Raw genomic sequence first — 13,399 nt, 5'->3', positions numbered from 1 at the left:
ATAGTAATTCAAAAATTATAAATTAATTCAATGATATAGGTATGATAATTTGTATCCAGGATAAAAAAATAAGTAAAAATCTTTGTAAAACAATTAGCTTCTAAAATGATTTAGTAGTTAAAAATGTATATTATTATTATAATTTATATATTAATAACAACAATATAATTTATAAATATAATATAATATAGTATCCTAAGCTGCCAAACCGTCTCTGCTCAGAACCGTTTTTTGCACACATGATATATATCATTGAATTTAAATTTACAGTCACCCAATTGTAGCCTACCGTGCAGCAGAGCGACTTCCACTTATCCGCTTTCTTTTGTTTATTTTTTTTTAAAAAATGGTGTCTCCCTCATTTAAAATTCCTGGGCACGGCACTGTGTACATTTTTAAATATTTTAAATACAATTTAAGACATTTTGAGCGACTATCATAGACCATTAAAATAATTTTAAAATGTTCTTAACATTTCAGGGGGGGGCTGCAGCCCCCTCAGCACACCCCCTGGCTACGCCACTACTACCTACACATACTAGTTAAATATTTAAATATTTTTTTGTATCTTAAATTATAATTATTATATTTTGTATTAAAAAATATTAAATACCTACAAAATTCTTTTAAACTAATTAAACTAGATTTTTAGTTTTGGTTTTTCTAATATTTTTACTACAGAAATGGCTTATCGACGACGTACCATTATTAAATTTTGTTATCGACGGTAATTGTAAATATTTGACAAATAATTTATTTAAACATTTAACGTGGATAATAATTATTGTGTTAAAAATGTATGTATTTGTCATTAGAAAGTGTTTGAAATACTTTTCGAATGCAACGTGACTTAAAAAAACGGAAATGTGTATATTTTCAATGTAGGTAGCAGTGTTGGGTAAGTTACTTTACTCGTTACTAGGAGATAAATGTAATTAAGTTACTTTACTCGTTACTCAAATAAAATTGTAATGAAATTACTTTACTTTTCAAATAGAAAAGCAACTCATTACTTTCTCGTTACAAAAATAAAATTTTTTTTTAATTTCTTGGCAATAATCTTCTGCAGGCAAATTGAACAAGCAAATCCTTTATAAAACCTGTATAGTTAATAGGATCATATAAAATGAAGTCTTCAACACAAGCTATATTCATAGGAAACCTATCTAAAGGAGCAATAAATTTAATTAACTGTTCTCGTGATTTACGGTGAATTTAGACATTTCAAATATCAAAACCATTGAAAACTGAATTGTGCTGAGTTAAGATTGGTAAACATAATAATACCCGCATTATACATATATTTTTTTTTCAATTCACATTATATAGGTAGGTAGGTACTTACTTAATAATTCGAAACTGTAACTTTTCAAAAGTAATTTTCATTACATTTTCGTAACTTGGAAATAATTCTAATGAAATTACATAACGCGTTACAAGCAAAGTAACGCCGTTACAGTAACGCGTTACTTTCGTTACGTTACTACCAAACACTGGTAGGTAGGTAGGTAGGTACCTACCTATGCATATTTAATATTTTGTTGTCGGTGTGCAAGCCCGGTTAAGGATCAATTGGGCTCCGGGATACCATACACTTAGTGGGCCCCCTTTCAACTTTAGCTTAAAATAATTGATTCATTACATATTAACGACTTTATATTATTGTATAATTTTTCATTACACAAAAAATGTACGGGATGTATTTTATGTCATTGTATGCGGCTTTTTTTTAACAATTATAGATCGATGATATGGAATTTCGTTAAAACAAAAAAATACGTGTTTCTTTTTTTTTTGAACATTTTTACAGTAAAATGATCAATTTTGGTTCACTAGGTAATAGGTTATTAACGGTAGTCCTCTAAATTTTTAGTATAATATGCATTAATACTTTTAACTGAAATACCTAATTTACAAGAGCTAAATATTTTTGACTTATAACTACCTTTAAACCTTTTTATGAACCGGAATAAGCGCCATTTTGGAAAAAATCAATCGATTTATGTCCATCATAATATTCCAGAAATATATTTTTTGAATTAATTGATCCTGATGAAAATTAGGCACCACCGTTAACACCGGCCATGGGCTCTCAATTACTCGTGTCACCTATCGAGTTTACCTACCTAATTTACATCGAGTATTCGTATTCAACGATGTTTATTACCTATTATTATTTTTTGGAAATATGTATAAATATACATATTTTATGTTCATGACTTTTATTTTTCATAAACATAAGAGCACATCATGAGCGGTTTATACCAACAGCGCCAGGGCAATGATATACCCACTTTCCCTCCCCCTCCTATATACAAAACTTCCCAGAGGGGCTATGATATCGTAAAATCAAGTGGCTTAGTGGTCCCATCATCCCTCTTTTTTAATTTCACAATCAGATGCAATCTCAAAGCACCTACAAAATTAAATGTTTAATCATTTATTTTTACGTTTTAACGTAAATTCTTGATACACGGCGGGATTCCCTTCAGTACCTTACAATGCTCCTCCATCGTCTAAAAAATGTCATAGAAAAATTAGGTGATTGGCGCCACTGGTAGTAGGTACAGTATAATTTATTGGAAAATCATTAAGTCTTCAGTAGCTCTAATTCGAAACATAATTCTGATATTGTAGTGTAGTTTTTAATTGATGCGTGTAATATCATATGAGTTAATGACACAATATAGCCTCCATTTTACAATGGTGTGAGAAAAAAATACAAAAAGTTTAAAAAAAATTTTCTTAAAAATTCTAAAATTGCATTTTGTAGAATTATTTATTTTGAATATGGAGAAAAAAACAATTTTGAATTAATGAAAGCAATTTGTATTTTCAAAAATATAATGGCATAATATTTTAAAGTTGTACCTATGGTTTTCACACTTTGATAACTATAATGCTAATCCAATAGGTGATAAAAACACACTCTTTGAAATTGTATTTAATATTTTTTTTGATTAAAGTAGTAATTTCGTTACAAAGACTAAATGCCTATCATCTGTCCCACTATCATAGAAGAGGTCAAAGGTATTAGGTAGGTATACTATCCAAAGGTTACACCCGCGGAAAAATATAAACTAGCTATAGCTGGGAGGTATGTGTATTATTATACATATAATAATAATACAACTTAAATACGTTATACCTAACCTATCATTTTTATTAATGATAAAAGTAAATATTCGCCGTTGTCTTTTGTTTATAAATTATAATGTAATATAGTCAGGCATTATCGTATTGTAAAATGTGGAATAGGAATTGGGAGGTACATAGTAATATATAGTACCTATATTTTACTACCGTGTGCAGCGCGAAAGTCTCAATTTATATTTTAAATGCGAGAGGGGTCTTTTATTATTGTAATTGGTTGACCGAAATCGACACGGGCGACCGATTCGCAATTATTATTATAGTTATTGTCAACTACTATTAGACTTATTAAACGGCCGTTCTCATATTATATTATATCCATCCTGTGATGATATTCATTTATCACTATCTGGGACATCACAATAATCTTTCGTAGTCGACTCTCGTACAGTTTTGCTATAATTTTCTAATAATAATTTATTATAATATTATATATTTTTTTTTATAGTGTACCTACGTCTGTGAGACTGCAGCGGTAGTGAGAGTGTCCGACGCGTGAATAATTTTACATCTCGATATAATATGCTAATATATAATATTACATGTAATTCATATTCTATAATTATTATGTTTTTACTTTTTAGCTTTTATGGCCCATTTGCTTTCATCTACCGATATGCAATAATATTAAATAAGTAATATTTATTGCGTGGCTACATGAAATCGTCGAATCATGTTTCGTCGTCGACCGTCGTATATATTATATATTTATACTATATTAAGATGGTTCAATGGTTGTATGCTATAGTATGGTACAACTATATGGTACCTATTTTATCACTTGTATACAGTCATATTGCAGATGTTTGTATTGTATCCTTGTTACTCGGCCGACGCGTTTGAAATACTTTTGATTAACTTATATAATTATGGACTATGGTTGGTGAATTTTTTGAGATAAAACTGACGCGTCCACGTGTGTGATATCAGAATTTTAGCGGAATGTCAAAACCAATAGCAGTACCCTCCCCCCCCCCCAAAAAAAAAAAAAATTCCTCGTGAAATGTTAAGTTACACATTCGAAAATTATTATCATTTAAACAATATTACGATTTACGAATTTTTAATAATTAACAAGCATTCTATTTTTAATACTTACACAAATAAAAACAAATAGGTAGGTATCTTGTATCCGTACGTAAATACATATCATAATGCAAGGACTAAAGAGATTATTAAATAACTTTAAATTATATATGATTTAACAGGAGGAAATTCAGAAGATACCTATCATTTAAATTAATACTAGGTACCTATAGGTACTAAAATATTTAAAATTTTTAATATTTTTGATGGATAAACTCATAAACATCATTCAATTAAATATATAAATCTTTAATAAATGTAATGTGTGAAGCACCGTCTACGCCAGCTCTTCTTTATATAGCCATATAGGTATAACTTGAGGACTTACACAATTAAATTACTATTAAATTGTGCATTGCGACGGTCATTATTGATGATTACCGCAATATTACCATCACCTCATACTAGTATTTATAATCAATGATATAACATATTATATACGTAGAAGGAAATATGTGAGCCTGATGAGGAGTTCTAAAACTCTATTTTTTTTGAGTTCCCATGATTGTATCTTTTTAATTTTCATACCTACATAATATTTACTAGTTACATTAAAAAACTGTTATTGAGATAAAAATGAATGATACGCTTTTTATTTATATTAGGTATATGAGCGATAAGCGTAATATATTGTTTTACGTCAAACAAGTAACAACACGTCTTAAACTTTACAAAATACGTAATTTAAAAATAATAGCCATAGGTACCTAATATGAAATTACACGAAACACTGTTAAAATGTGTTTAAATAGAAAATTCAAGTTTTCTTTTCAATTCGTTGGGGCGAATAATTCGAACTAGATGAAAAACCCTTAAATTGTCCACTAATTACTTTTATTTCTAGTTTCTATATAGATGAATAGATAATACATTATAATACTCAAATTTATCATACATTTTTTTAGTCTAAAACTTTTATTAACAATAATATATTATGTATTATAAATAATATATTCAGTAAATTCACTCTTTAGTGTTTAGTCGATTTCAGAGGCGTTTTTACTTTTTACAGGTCTCGTTGTCGAAATGTCGATTATATTTTTCTGTAGAATCAGAAACACTGTATGTAATTAGTAATTTTATTACTATAATATTGGGTCTAACGAAACAATGCAATTGACGTACACGCGAGCAATTGCATACTTTGCAGCCCAAAAAAACTAAACATATTATTTTATAAACTTAATTTCTTTTTCAAAAATTAGTCTCAGAAATATATAGGTATTATATTAAAGTTATATCTTTAATAATTAATAGACAAGTTTAAATGCAATAAATATTTTTTTATAAACATTTAGCAACAAATAGTATGTTTTATTGACATTCATTTTTGCGATTTTATTACTACACTTTTATTTTTATCTTTTACAGGCAAAGGCCTCATTTGTTTGTTTGCAGGTACAGTGTACACCCTGTAAATACTAAATCATAAGATAAAGTCTGTGCACACCTCTGGTTAGTGGTCACTGGATAAAGCAACTCGGGAATATCGGAGCTGCAAAAAAACGAAAAAACGTTTTACCCAACAAAGGCATTGGTGCTTAGATTTTCCAAAAATTATTTCTCAAAACGAACAGTGGAAAGGCCTGGCGGATGTGGCCATATGTCACGCAACATTTATCGGCAAAACAATGGCATACAGTAACAGTTATATTTACGTATCGCGCGATTACGCGACAAGGACCTACGTCAACGCAGACGTCAGCTACTCAGCTGCACCGCCAAGCAGCGGAACAAAGGCGGCCGTCATCCGCGGTGACGCTGCTGCTGCGTAGTAAGCAGTGGCCAATGGGTCTTATTATACTCTTATTAGTTATTATCGTCGCAGTTTCCACGGCGATCAGCTGCTGTGGTGGCCTGTGCAGGTTCAGCAATCGCGGCGCCTAAAACGCTAACGAGTTCGAGCGGACGGACCACCGTCGCGGGCCGTTTCAGGTTAGGACCGGTGGTCACCCGTCGGGTGTGCGTAGGCCGAACTAAGTACTCCCGCTCGGCCACAGTGGACGTCCACAGCCGTCCACCGCCCGGGCTGAACGGTTGGTACAGCCGTCAGTCAGCTGACGCCCGCGCCCCGCACTGTCATGCTCAACGAAAACAACAAACCCCGCGCCCCGCCAGCCAGAAGCCAACGACGTATATTGTCATTGTTATTTGTTACCACTGTTACTGTAGTCCGTCAACTACGTTTGAACCGCTGCTGTTCGTTTCCCGTTCCTCCGTAATTCGTCAGTCGATAGAGACCGTTCACGTTTGCCAGGTCGTTTATCGTTCGTTTAATCGTGTTGTTCCGCGGTACACAATGAAGTTCCAGTACAAAGAAGACAACGTTTTCGAGAAAAGGAAGACTGAGGGCGAGAAAATCCGGAAGAAGTATCCTGACAGGGTCCCGGTAAGACGGAGTTCGACGATGACGACGACATCGACGGCTGTTCGTGAAACGTCCCTAAAATGTTTACCTTTTGTTTTTTCTCTTTTCCCCGAAGTGTTGTTGGCCATTGTCCACGACGTGACTTGTTTATTTATACCGAGGCAAAGGTCAATGTCGGATTTCTCCTGTTTTATTCCTCGGCCGCCGCCTTTGTTATTGTTGTTGTTGTTGTCGTCTTATTCTTTTATTACGTTTTAATTTTATTTTGCAGGTGATCGTTGAGAAGGCACCTAAATCGCGTATCGGCGAGCTCGACAAGAAAAAGTACCTGGTACCCTCCGACCTGACGGTCGGTCAGTTCTACTTCCTCATCAGAAAGCGCGTCCACTTACGTCCCGAAGACGCCCTGTTCTTTTTTGTCAACAACGTCATTCCACCAACCAGTGCCACAATGGGATCATTGTATAATGTGTGTTTCCAAGGTCAATACTTAAATGCCATTTATTCATCCAAATCGTTTTTTTTTCTGCAGGATCACCGCGAAGAAGATTACTTCTTGTACATTGCGTATAGCGATGAAAATGTCTATGGACGAGTGTAACATACTTGAGAAATGTCAGTTGGTTGTTCTTTCATTGTTCATTTCAAAATGCACTCCTTGAATACATAATGACCTAAAAAAAGTTATAAAATGTATTAAAAATTGGTTAATATAATATTATTATATTATATTATATCGAAAAAAAAAAATAATAATAACAATATTATTATTTTATTATGTTTATAATATAAGCTTCTCATACATGGTGGTATAAAAACTATTTTATATTGCGAATAATAAGTATGACATGTTTATGTATTGTTAGATACTATGTATATTATAATTTTGCTAAAATATTAACCTTTGTTTGATTTCTAATTATTTTTATTAAGCTTACTATGACTTGTTTATAAGATATTTATAGCTAAATGTGTTGGTGTGCTAATTCTGTGTGTAAAAATATTTCAAATTATTTTACCATTTCAGAAATGATTAGCATTACAAACATTTGGTCACTCATCCTGTATATACATATAATTATTTTAAATAAATTCTTTATTATATATTAGTAATTACAATTGTGTATGTGTTTATTTAACCACTCATTAGTTTAAAAATAAAACTTTATAAACTAGCAAAAATATATTTTTTATGACTGTAATTATATTGAGTACATCTTTCATTTTTAAGATTAGCTATTAGTTATTATTTGTCCTTAAAAATGATGGTACCTATTCAATAGGAACAAATTGAATCATGAAAATGTATTTAAACATAACTCATAAAAGCTGATAAATTTAAACGGGTTTAATTAAAATATATTAGTAATTTGGTGTTAATCAAATAAGATAAGTATTATTAATTTTTGTAATTTTGTTGAAGAGATTACATTTAGCTCTTCTTGGTTATAATGAATACAAATTATAAAATATATAATTAATCAGTTATAGGTTTACTCAAAGTAAAATTTGTTTAAATTTAGTTTCTGAATACCACTTTAAGAGTATTCTTTAATCTTTTTAATGTTATCAATTGACATATAGGCGTATAATAACCTCACCATATGAGTTTCTAGTTATATATGAATATGATTATAAATGTCAAGTCATCCCTAAGAGGATGAACCTTATTATATTTGGCAATATAAACTAACAATACTATGAAGTTAATTTTGTAAGAAAAAAAAAGTTGAAAGTAGGAAAGTGTTCCAAAAACAATTATTGTATTTTCAATTGAAAAATGTCAAGGTCACAACTCTGGATGATGAAAGATATAATATTATTTATAATAATTTCATTGTTTTAAAATTTTATTTTTGTTACGATAGAGATCACAGTAGTGATTACTGATTAATGTTTGTGTAATTATTATGTGGACGTATTTGGTACTTTGGTAGGTATGTCAGTAATCAGTATGACACCAGATGGTTACAAGGGCCTGGCGAGTGGTGGACATAATTCAATTAATGTGGTCCGTTATGTTATTGTTATATTCTGTGGTTATGTAGGTATAAAAATAATAAATAACAAATTGTTTTGCAAAATAATTTTATGTTGTTATTGATTTGACAACTCGTTATGTCAAATAACCTGTCTCAGTGTCTCACACTCACACCTGCATAAAATATGTGTAAAATATGTGTTATGTGTATCGACGTATATTTTGTGTGTAATTTTTTTTTTTATGTTCGACGGTCGTGTATAAAAAAAGGGAAATTTGAAGTAGTTACATCGTTCGCGGGTTTTTCTTCCACGGCGTTTCGGTCTCCTCCATGCTCACGCTTCACGTTATCATTATTGCTTAATGTTTTGTTGACTGCCGATCACACACTGGCGATCGTGTGTGGATTCGTTCATTACTTTTTCTCCGTCACTGACACAAAAAAGGTAAATTGAATTTTTTTCATCCTACTCAATCTAAATAATTTCGCTCAACTAACCCTCGTTGTCGTGCATTTCGAATTCCGTTTTTCACGTTTGTTTTGTAATTGCTTTCAGGACCAATCATGGGTCAAAGTGTAGTATTTAGGAGGCGACTGTCCTACAACACCAAAAGTAACAGGAGGCATATGTGAGTAACAGTATCGATCGGTTCAAAAACTTGTTTCGTTTTACTTTGTTTTTTGCCGTCCGTTTTATTTCGTGTGTGTCATATTTAATATCATGTGTGTTTCAGGGTACGCACTCCCGGTGGACGGTTAGTATATCAATACTTAAAGAAGCCAAAGCGTGTACCCAAGTGCGGTAACTGTAAAATCAAGTTACATGGTGTCAAGCCAGCTAGGGCCATTGAGAAGAGTCGTATGTGCAAGCGCAAGAAGACAGTAAAACGAGCATACGGAGGAGTTTTATGTCATAGCTGTGTCCGTGAAAAGTACGTATAGTGTCCAGTTAAAACAATTTGATTTATTTCTTATTCATTATTATGTTGGGTTATCAATTGATTTGAATAGTAGGTTCGATTTTAATTTGGATAGTACGTGGTCTTGCATAAGATAACACATAAATCATAGTTTAAAACACGGGTTAGCTAAATATTTTCTGTTAATTAAGTTATAAGGTATAATTATCTTGATCTTTATTCATATGTAAGCACTTACTTCTTTGAAAGTAAAATATTTTTCTTAGGTTAAAAAAACCAATACTTTATAACATTAAAAAAGTGTTCATATAAGATGCCGTTATGATTAAATATGTGGTAAAATTGTATGGACATTTTTACCTGTACTTATAGATAATCCAGTTCAAATAATTTAATAGATAACTAGTTAAGTAGCATTCAGTATGTTATTTATTGATTATTTCTTAATCCATGATTTAATAGTGAAATTATGTTTAACTCTAATTTGATATAACTTGACTTGCATAATTTTTAAAACTGATATCCATTCAAATTGGTTCAAATGGCGGAGTAAAATAAATCCATCCCAATTTTTAATCATCCTTATAGTGGTCTATTGCAGGGGTATCCAATCTTTTTTTACGGCGAGCCAAAAATGTGATACGCTTTGGCATCGCGGCCAACATTTTTAGAGGAATAGATCGGTTAAGAAGTCGAAGAATGGATAAGATTTATTTAGAAATATGAATGTGTTTTTCTATAATTAGTTAATGTTAGTAATTAGTATAATATAGGTATGAATTACTATTATAATATGCTGTTACGAATAACCAAAATAAAAAAACTAACTAATTCAATAAATCAAAAACAATGAAAACTAAATGAATGTAGTATAATAAATATATCATTTTCAAAACATTAATTAGCTTGGCAGATGAGTGAAAAACCCTTGGTGGGCCACAGGTTGGAGACTCCTGGTCATAGTATTGAGCTATAGTATATTGACGTTTCTCAGTTTTGATTTAATTTTATCAAAATGTATCAAAATACATATTTTTTAAATGTATGCTTACTTCTGTGGCTTGTAAATAAGATGAATTTATCTTTCTATTCAGGCATTTTTTTTTTTTTTTTTATTGACTAGCTGTGTTTTTAATTTAAATATAAATATGAATTTTGTACCTAATAATAATAATAATAAAAAATTGATTTTATTTATATACATTATTTACATAAAGAGGGTGTCAGCGCAATATTTGTTTTCTCTTTCCAACCCATGCACAACATAATGCATTCACAAAACATTGTTTTTCATGAATGCGGTTTGTCTGTTGCATGTGGGCCAGAGAAAGAACATACAGTGCGCTAACATAAGGGAGTAAAGAAGGTTGCATCATGAAAGAATTAGTGATATAATCGATACAAACTCCCTAAAGTAATTATAGCATTGAACACTCTTAGAACTAATAAGTTTTAATCTAAGGCTACATGTTGCTGTACATTAATTACTAAATCAGTCAAATCGTAATGTTATATATGCTTGGGTCGTAAGAGTGCTCCTGGGCGGCGACCAAAATTCGTCTCATTTTAGCGCATTCCCATGTATTTATGGCGGCAACTAGGTGGTAGAGTGGGAGAAATACCGCTCAATCAGTTGGATGCGCGAAGGAGTAGCGCTTTTAGAGCGGCCCGACTACAGTCAATTAATTCTCTATAGTTTAATTTGTTAGTTATACTACATTTCATAAACGAGTTCAGAGTATAAAAAATTAAAAAGCTTATTGTAAAATTAATCATTTTTATAGTACTGTACATTTCATTAATTTTATATTGAAAATAGTGTTAGAATTTCTAATTATATTTTATTTTTATAATATTTCACAACATATTAATACTTAAGTAATAATTATGTTTAATTGCAGCCATAGCAAAGAATGGCTCTTCTCGCATTTTATAATTGAGAGCAAAGATATTGGTGACTTGTCCTTTTTCACCACTAGGATAATTTGTTGTATACACAACATTAATTCTAAAATGAATGCTATTTTTGTGTGGGTGCTTTATATAATGACCAATTATATACTAATATTTTTATTGTTAGCCGTTAGGTACAATTCATATAGTATTTAAATTTTTTTTGTGACCATAAGTTGAGATGTATAATTTTTTTTTTACTTTACAGGATCCTCAGAGCGTTTTTGGTCGAAGAACAGAAAATTGTTGTTAAAGTTTTACGATCCCAGAAGAGTTCAACTAAAACCAAGTCTAAAACCTCTAAATGAGTAGTTTAACTTAATCAATTTTCAAAATAAATGTTAATTTTATAACAGACTATATTTTCATCTATCTAACCATTTTTTCCCTATACACTATTTTACTATTATATGCCTTTGAGCATAAACTATGTGGACATTCAAAAAACAAAAATGTTTAAGTTCTGTGGGTATAGTTGACGAACAGTATATTTAACTAAAAAGTTTATAATTAATTTGGAATAAAATATTACATTCATTCAGTAAAAGAAAGTTAATTTATTCGTTTTAATTACCACCTAGGCCATACATAGATGACAGTGATTTGCAACTTAATTTTTTGTTTTAAAATATGCATCTTATTATTCCTATTAATTGCTCACCTGTTTTATTAGCGTAGGCATATTAAATTTTAGTTAACATTTACACATTAAGTCAATTAAATATTAATTCAAGTAATTTGATTAAATTGTTGTATGCAGCGTGATTAATAATTATAAAAAAAATTATGTTTCTTCTACAGTTATCTACCTAACATGTATAAACTTGATTTTAATTTAATGTTTAATTACAATGGATACCTTTAGTTATTTAAGGTAATTTAATATCTACATTTGGTTATGTGTTATTTGGTGCATTAAACTTAAGTGTAGGCAATCAAGATTTTTTATCTGGTTCCATTTAGTTAAAAGTATAAAAGTTGTTACATTTATCAGTAAAAGTCATAACTCTTACTGACCACGGATTGAGTTAAATACTTAAGTGTCAAATAATAATGGTGAATTAACAGTGGTCTATACTCTATATGTATAATAGATAATGGTATTGAAAAATAAAGAATCACTGTGGATAGAATAAGTATGTGAGAAGCATGGGCTGGGCGGATAGGCCATTTTTGGCTTACCGGGAAATTTTAAAAAGTGGCCCGCACATGAAAAAAAAAGACGATTGCTCCGCTCGCAAGTACATTATTATATAAAATATGTTACCTACCATATCAAAAGTAAACACTATACCTACAAAAAAACACAATTTTTTTATTTTAAGATAATAACATTCTACCAAATACTGGGCTCCTAGCTCCTAATTTATTAATGATATCTTGAGAATCAATTTTGTTGAGAATATCTTTCTCTACATTCATTAACAACATGCTCTCTAATACATTCTGACCTATAGTATTTCTTAAATAATTTTTTACAAATTTTAATTTCGAAAATTGACGTTCACATTCTACTTTTGTAATGGATAAAGTAAGCATAAATTTATATGCAAAATGAAGGCCACGGTATGTATTTGCGTATAAATTATATTTCACCAACACTTCAAAACAGCATCCAACACAATACTTAGTACTGGAACTATGCACACATACGATAATATCATCATCACTCTTTTGTCTTAGAAAAAAATAATAAAATTAAATATAACATAATTATTGATAATTTTATTTTTTAATATTTTTGTCAAAATAAATATAGATTACCATTTTCTAAATCATTACCATCATCAGTAACTTGATTATTTAGTTCATCATACACACAAGCAATGTTTTTTTTTAACTCTATCCATTTAGATGTAAAATCAGCATATTCATTTCTAAGATCATCATAAGTTATGTCCGGTATAAAATTTCTGATTTTTTCATATACTTTTACT

General features: G+C 30.5%; 2 protein-coding genes across 2 annotated transcripts; both read left to right on the top strand.

The window, feature by feature from the left end:
* The first annotated feature begins 6,404 nt into the window (after positions 1–6,404).
* On the top strand, positions 6,405–7,842 carry LOC100163628 (gamma-aminobutyric acid receptor-associated protein-like). Its single transcript, NM_001162109.2, has 3 exons — positions 6,405–6,628; positions 6,879–7,076; positions 7,140–7,842. Exons 1-3 carry the CDS (start codon positions 6,539–6,541, stop codon positions 7,206–7,208), a joined length of 357 nt encoding a protein of 118 aa, NP_001155581.1. The 5' UTR covers positions 6,405–6,538; the 3' UTR covers positions 7,209–7,842.
* Positions 7,843–8,945: 1,103 nt separating this feature from the next.
* Positions 8,946–12,009, top strand: Rpl34 (ribosomal protein L34). The gene is made up of 4 exons (NM_001126189.2): positions 8,946–9,034; positions 9,146–9,218; positions 9,324–9,521; positions 11,671–12,009. Exons 2-4 carry the CDS (start codon positions 9,154–9,156, stop codon positions 11,768–11,770), a joined length of 363 nt encoding a protein of 120 aa, NP_001119661.1. The 5' UTR covers positions 8,946–9,034; positions 9,146–9,153; the 3' UTR covers positions 11,771–12,009.
* Positions 12,010–13,399: the final 1,390 nt, after the last annotated feature.

The sequence above is a fragment of the Acyrthosiphon pisum genome, chromosome A2 (genome assembly GCF_005508785.2).
Source record: "Acyrthosiphon pisum isolate AL4f chromosome A2, pea_aphid_22Mar2018_4r6ur, whole genome shotgun sequence".
In the NCBI taxonomy this organism is placed as follows: Eukaryota; Metazoa; Arthropoda; class Insecta; order Hemiptera; family Aphididae; genus Acyrthosiphon; species Acyrthosiphon pisum.
This window is presented reverse-complemented; position numbering and strand designations above follow the sequence as displayed.

Bases quoted from the DNA above. Each gene is read 5' to 3' on its own strand.
- LOC100163628 (NM_001162109.2), top strand. From the start codon at position 6,539: ATGAAGTTCCAGTACAAAGAAGACAACGTTTTCGAGAAAAGGAAGACT. The intron at 6,629-6,878 runs GTAAGACGGAGT...TTTATTTTGCAG, and splicing joins AGTATCCTGACAGGGTCCCG to GTGATCGTTGAGAAGGCACC. The intron at 7,077-7,139 runs GTGTGTTTCCAA...TTTTTTCTGCAG, and splicing joins CAATGGGATCATTGTATAAT to GATCACCGCGAAGAAGATTA.
- Rpl34 (NM_001126189.2), top strand. From the start codon at position 9,154: ATGGGTCAAAGTGTAGTATTTAGGAGGCGACTGTCCTACAACACCAAA. The intron at 9,219-9,323 runs GTGAGTAACAGT...TGTGTGTTTCAG, and splicing joins AAAAGTAACAGGAGGCATAT to GGTACGCACTCCCGGTGGAC. The intron at 9,522-11,670 runs GTACGTATAGTG...TTTACTTTACAG, and splicing joins CATAGCTGTGTCCGTGAAAA to GATCCTCAGAGCGTTTTTGG.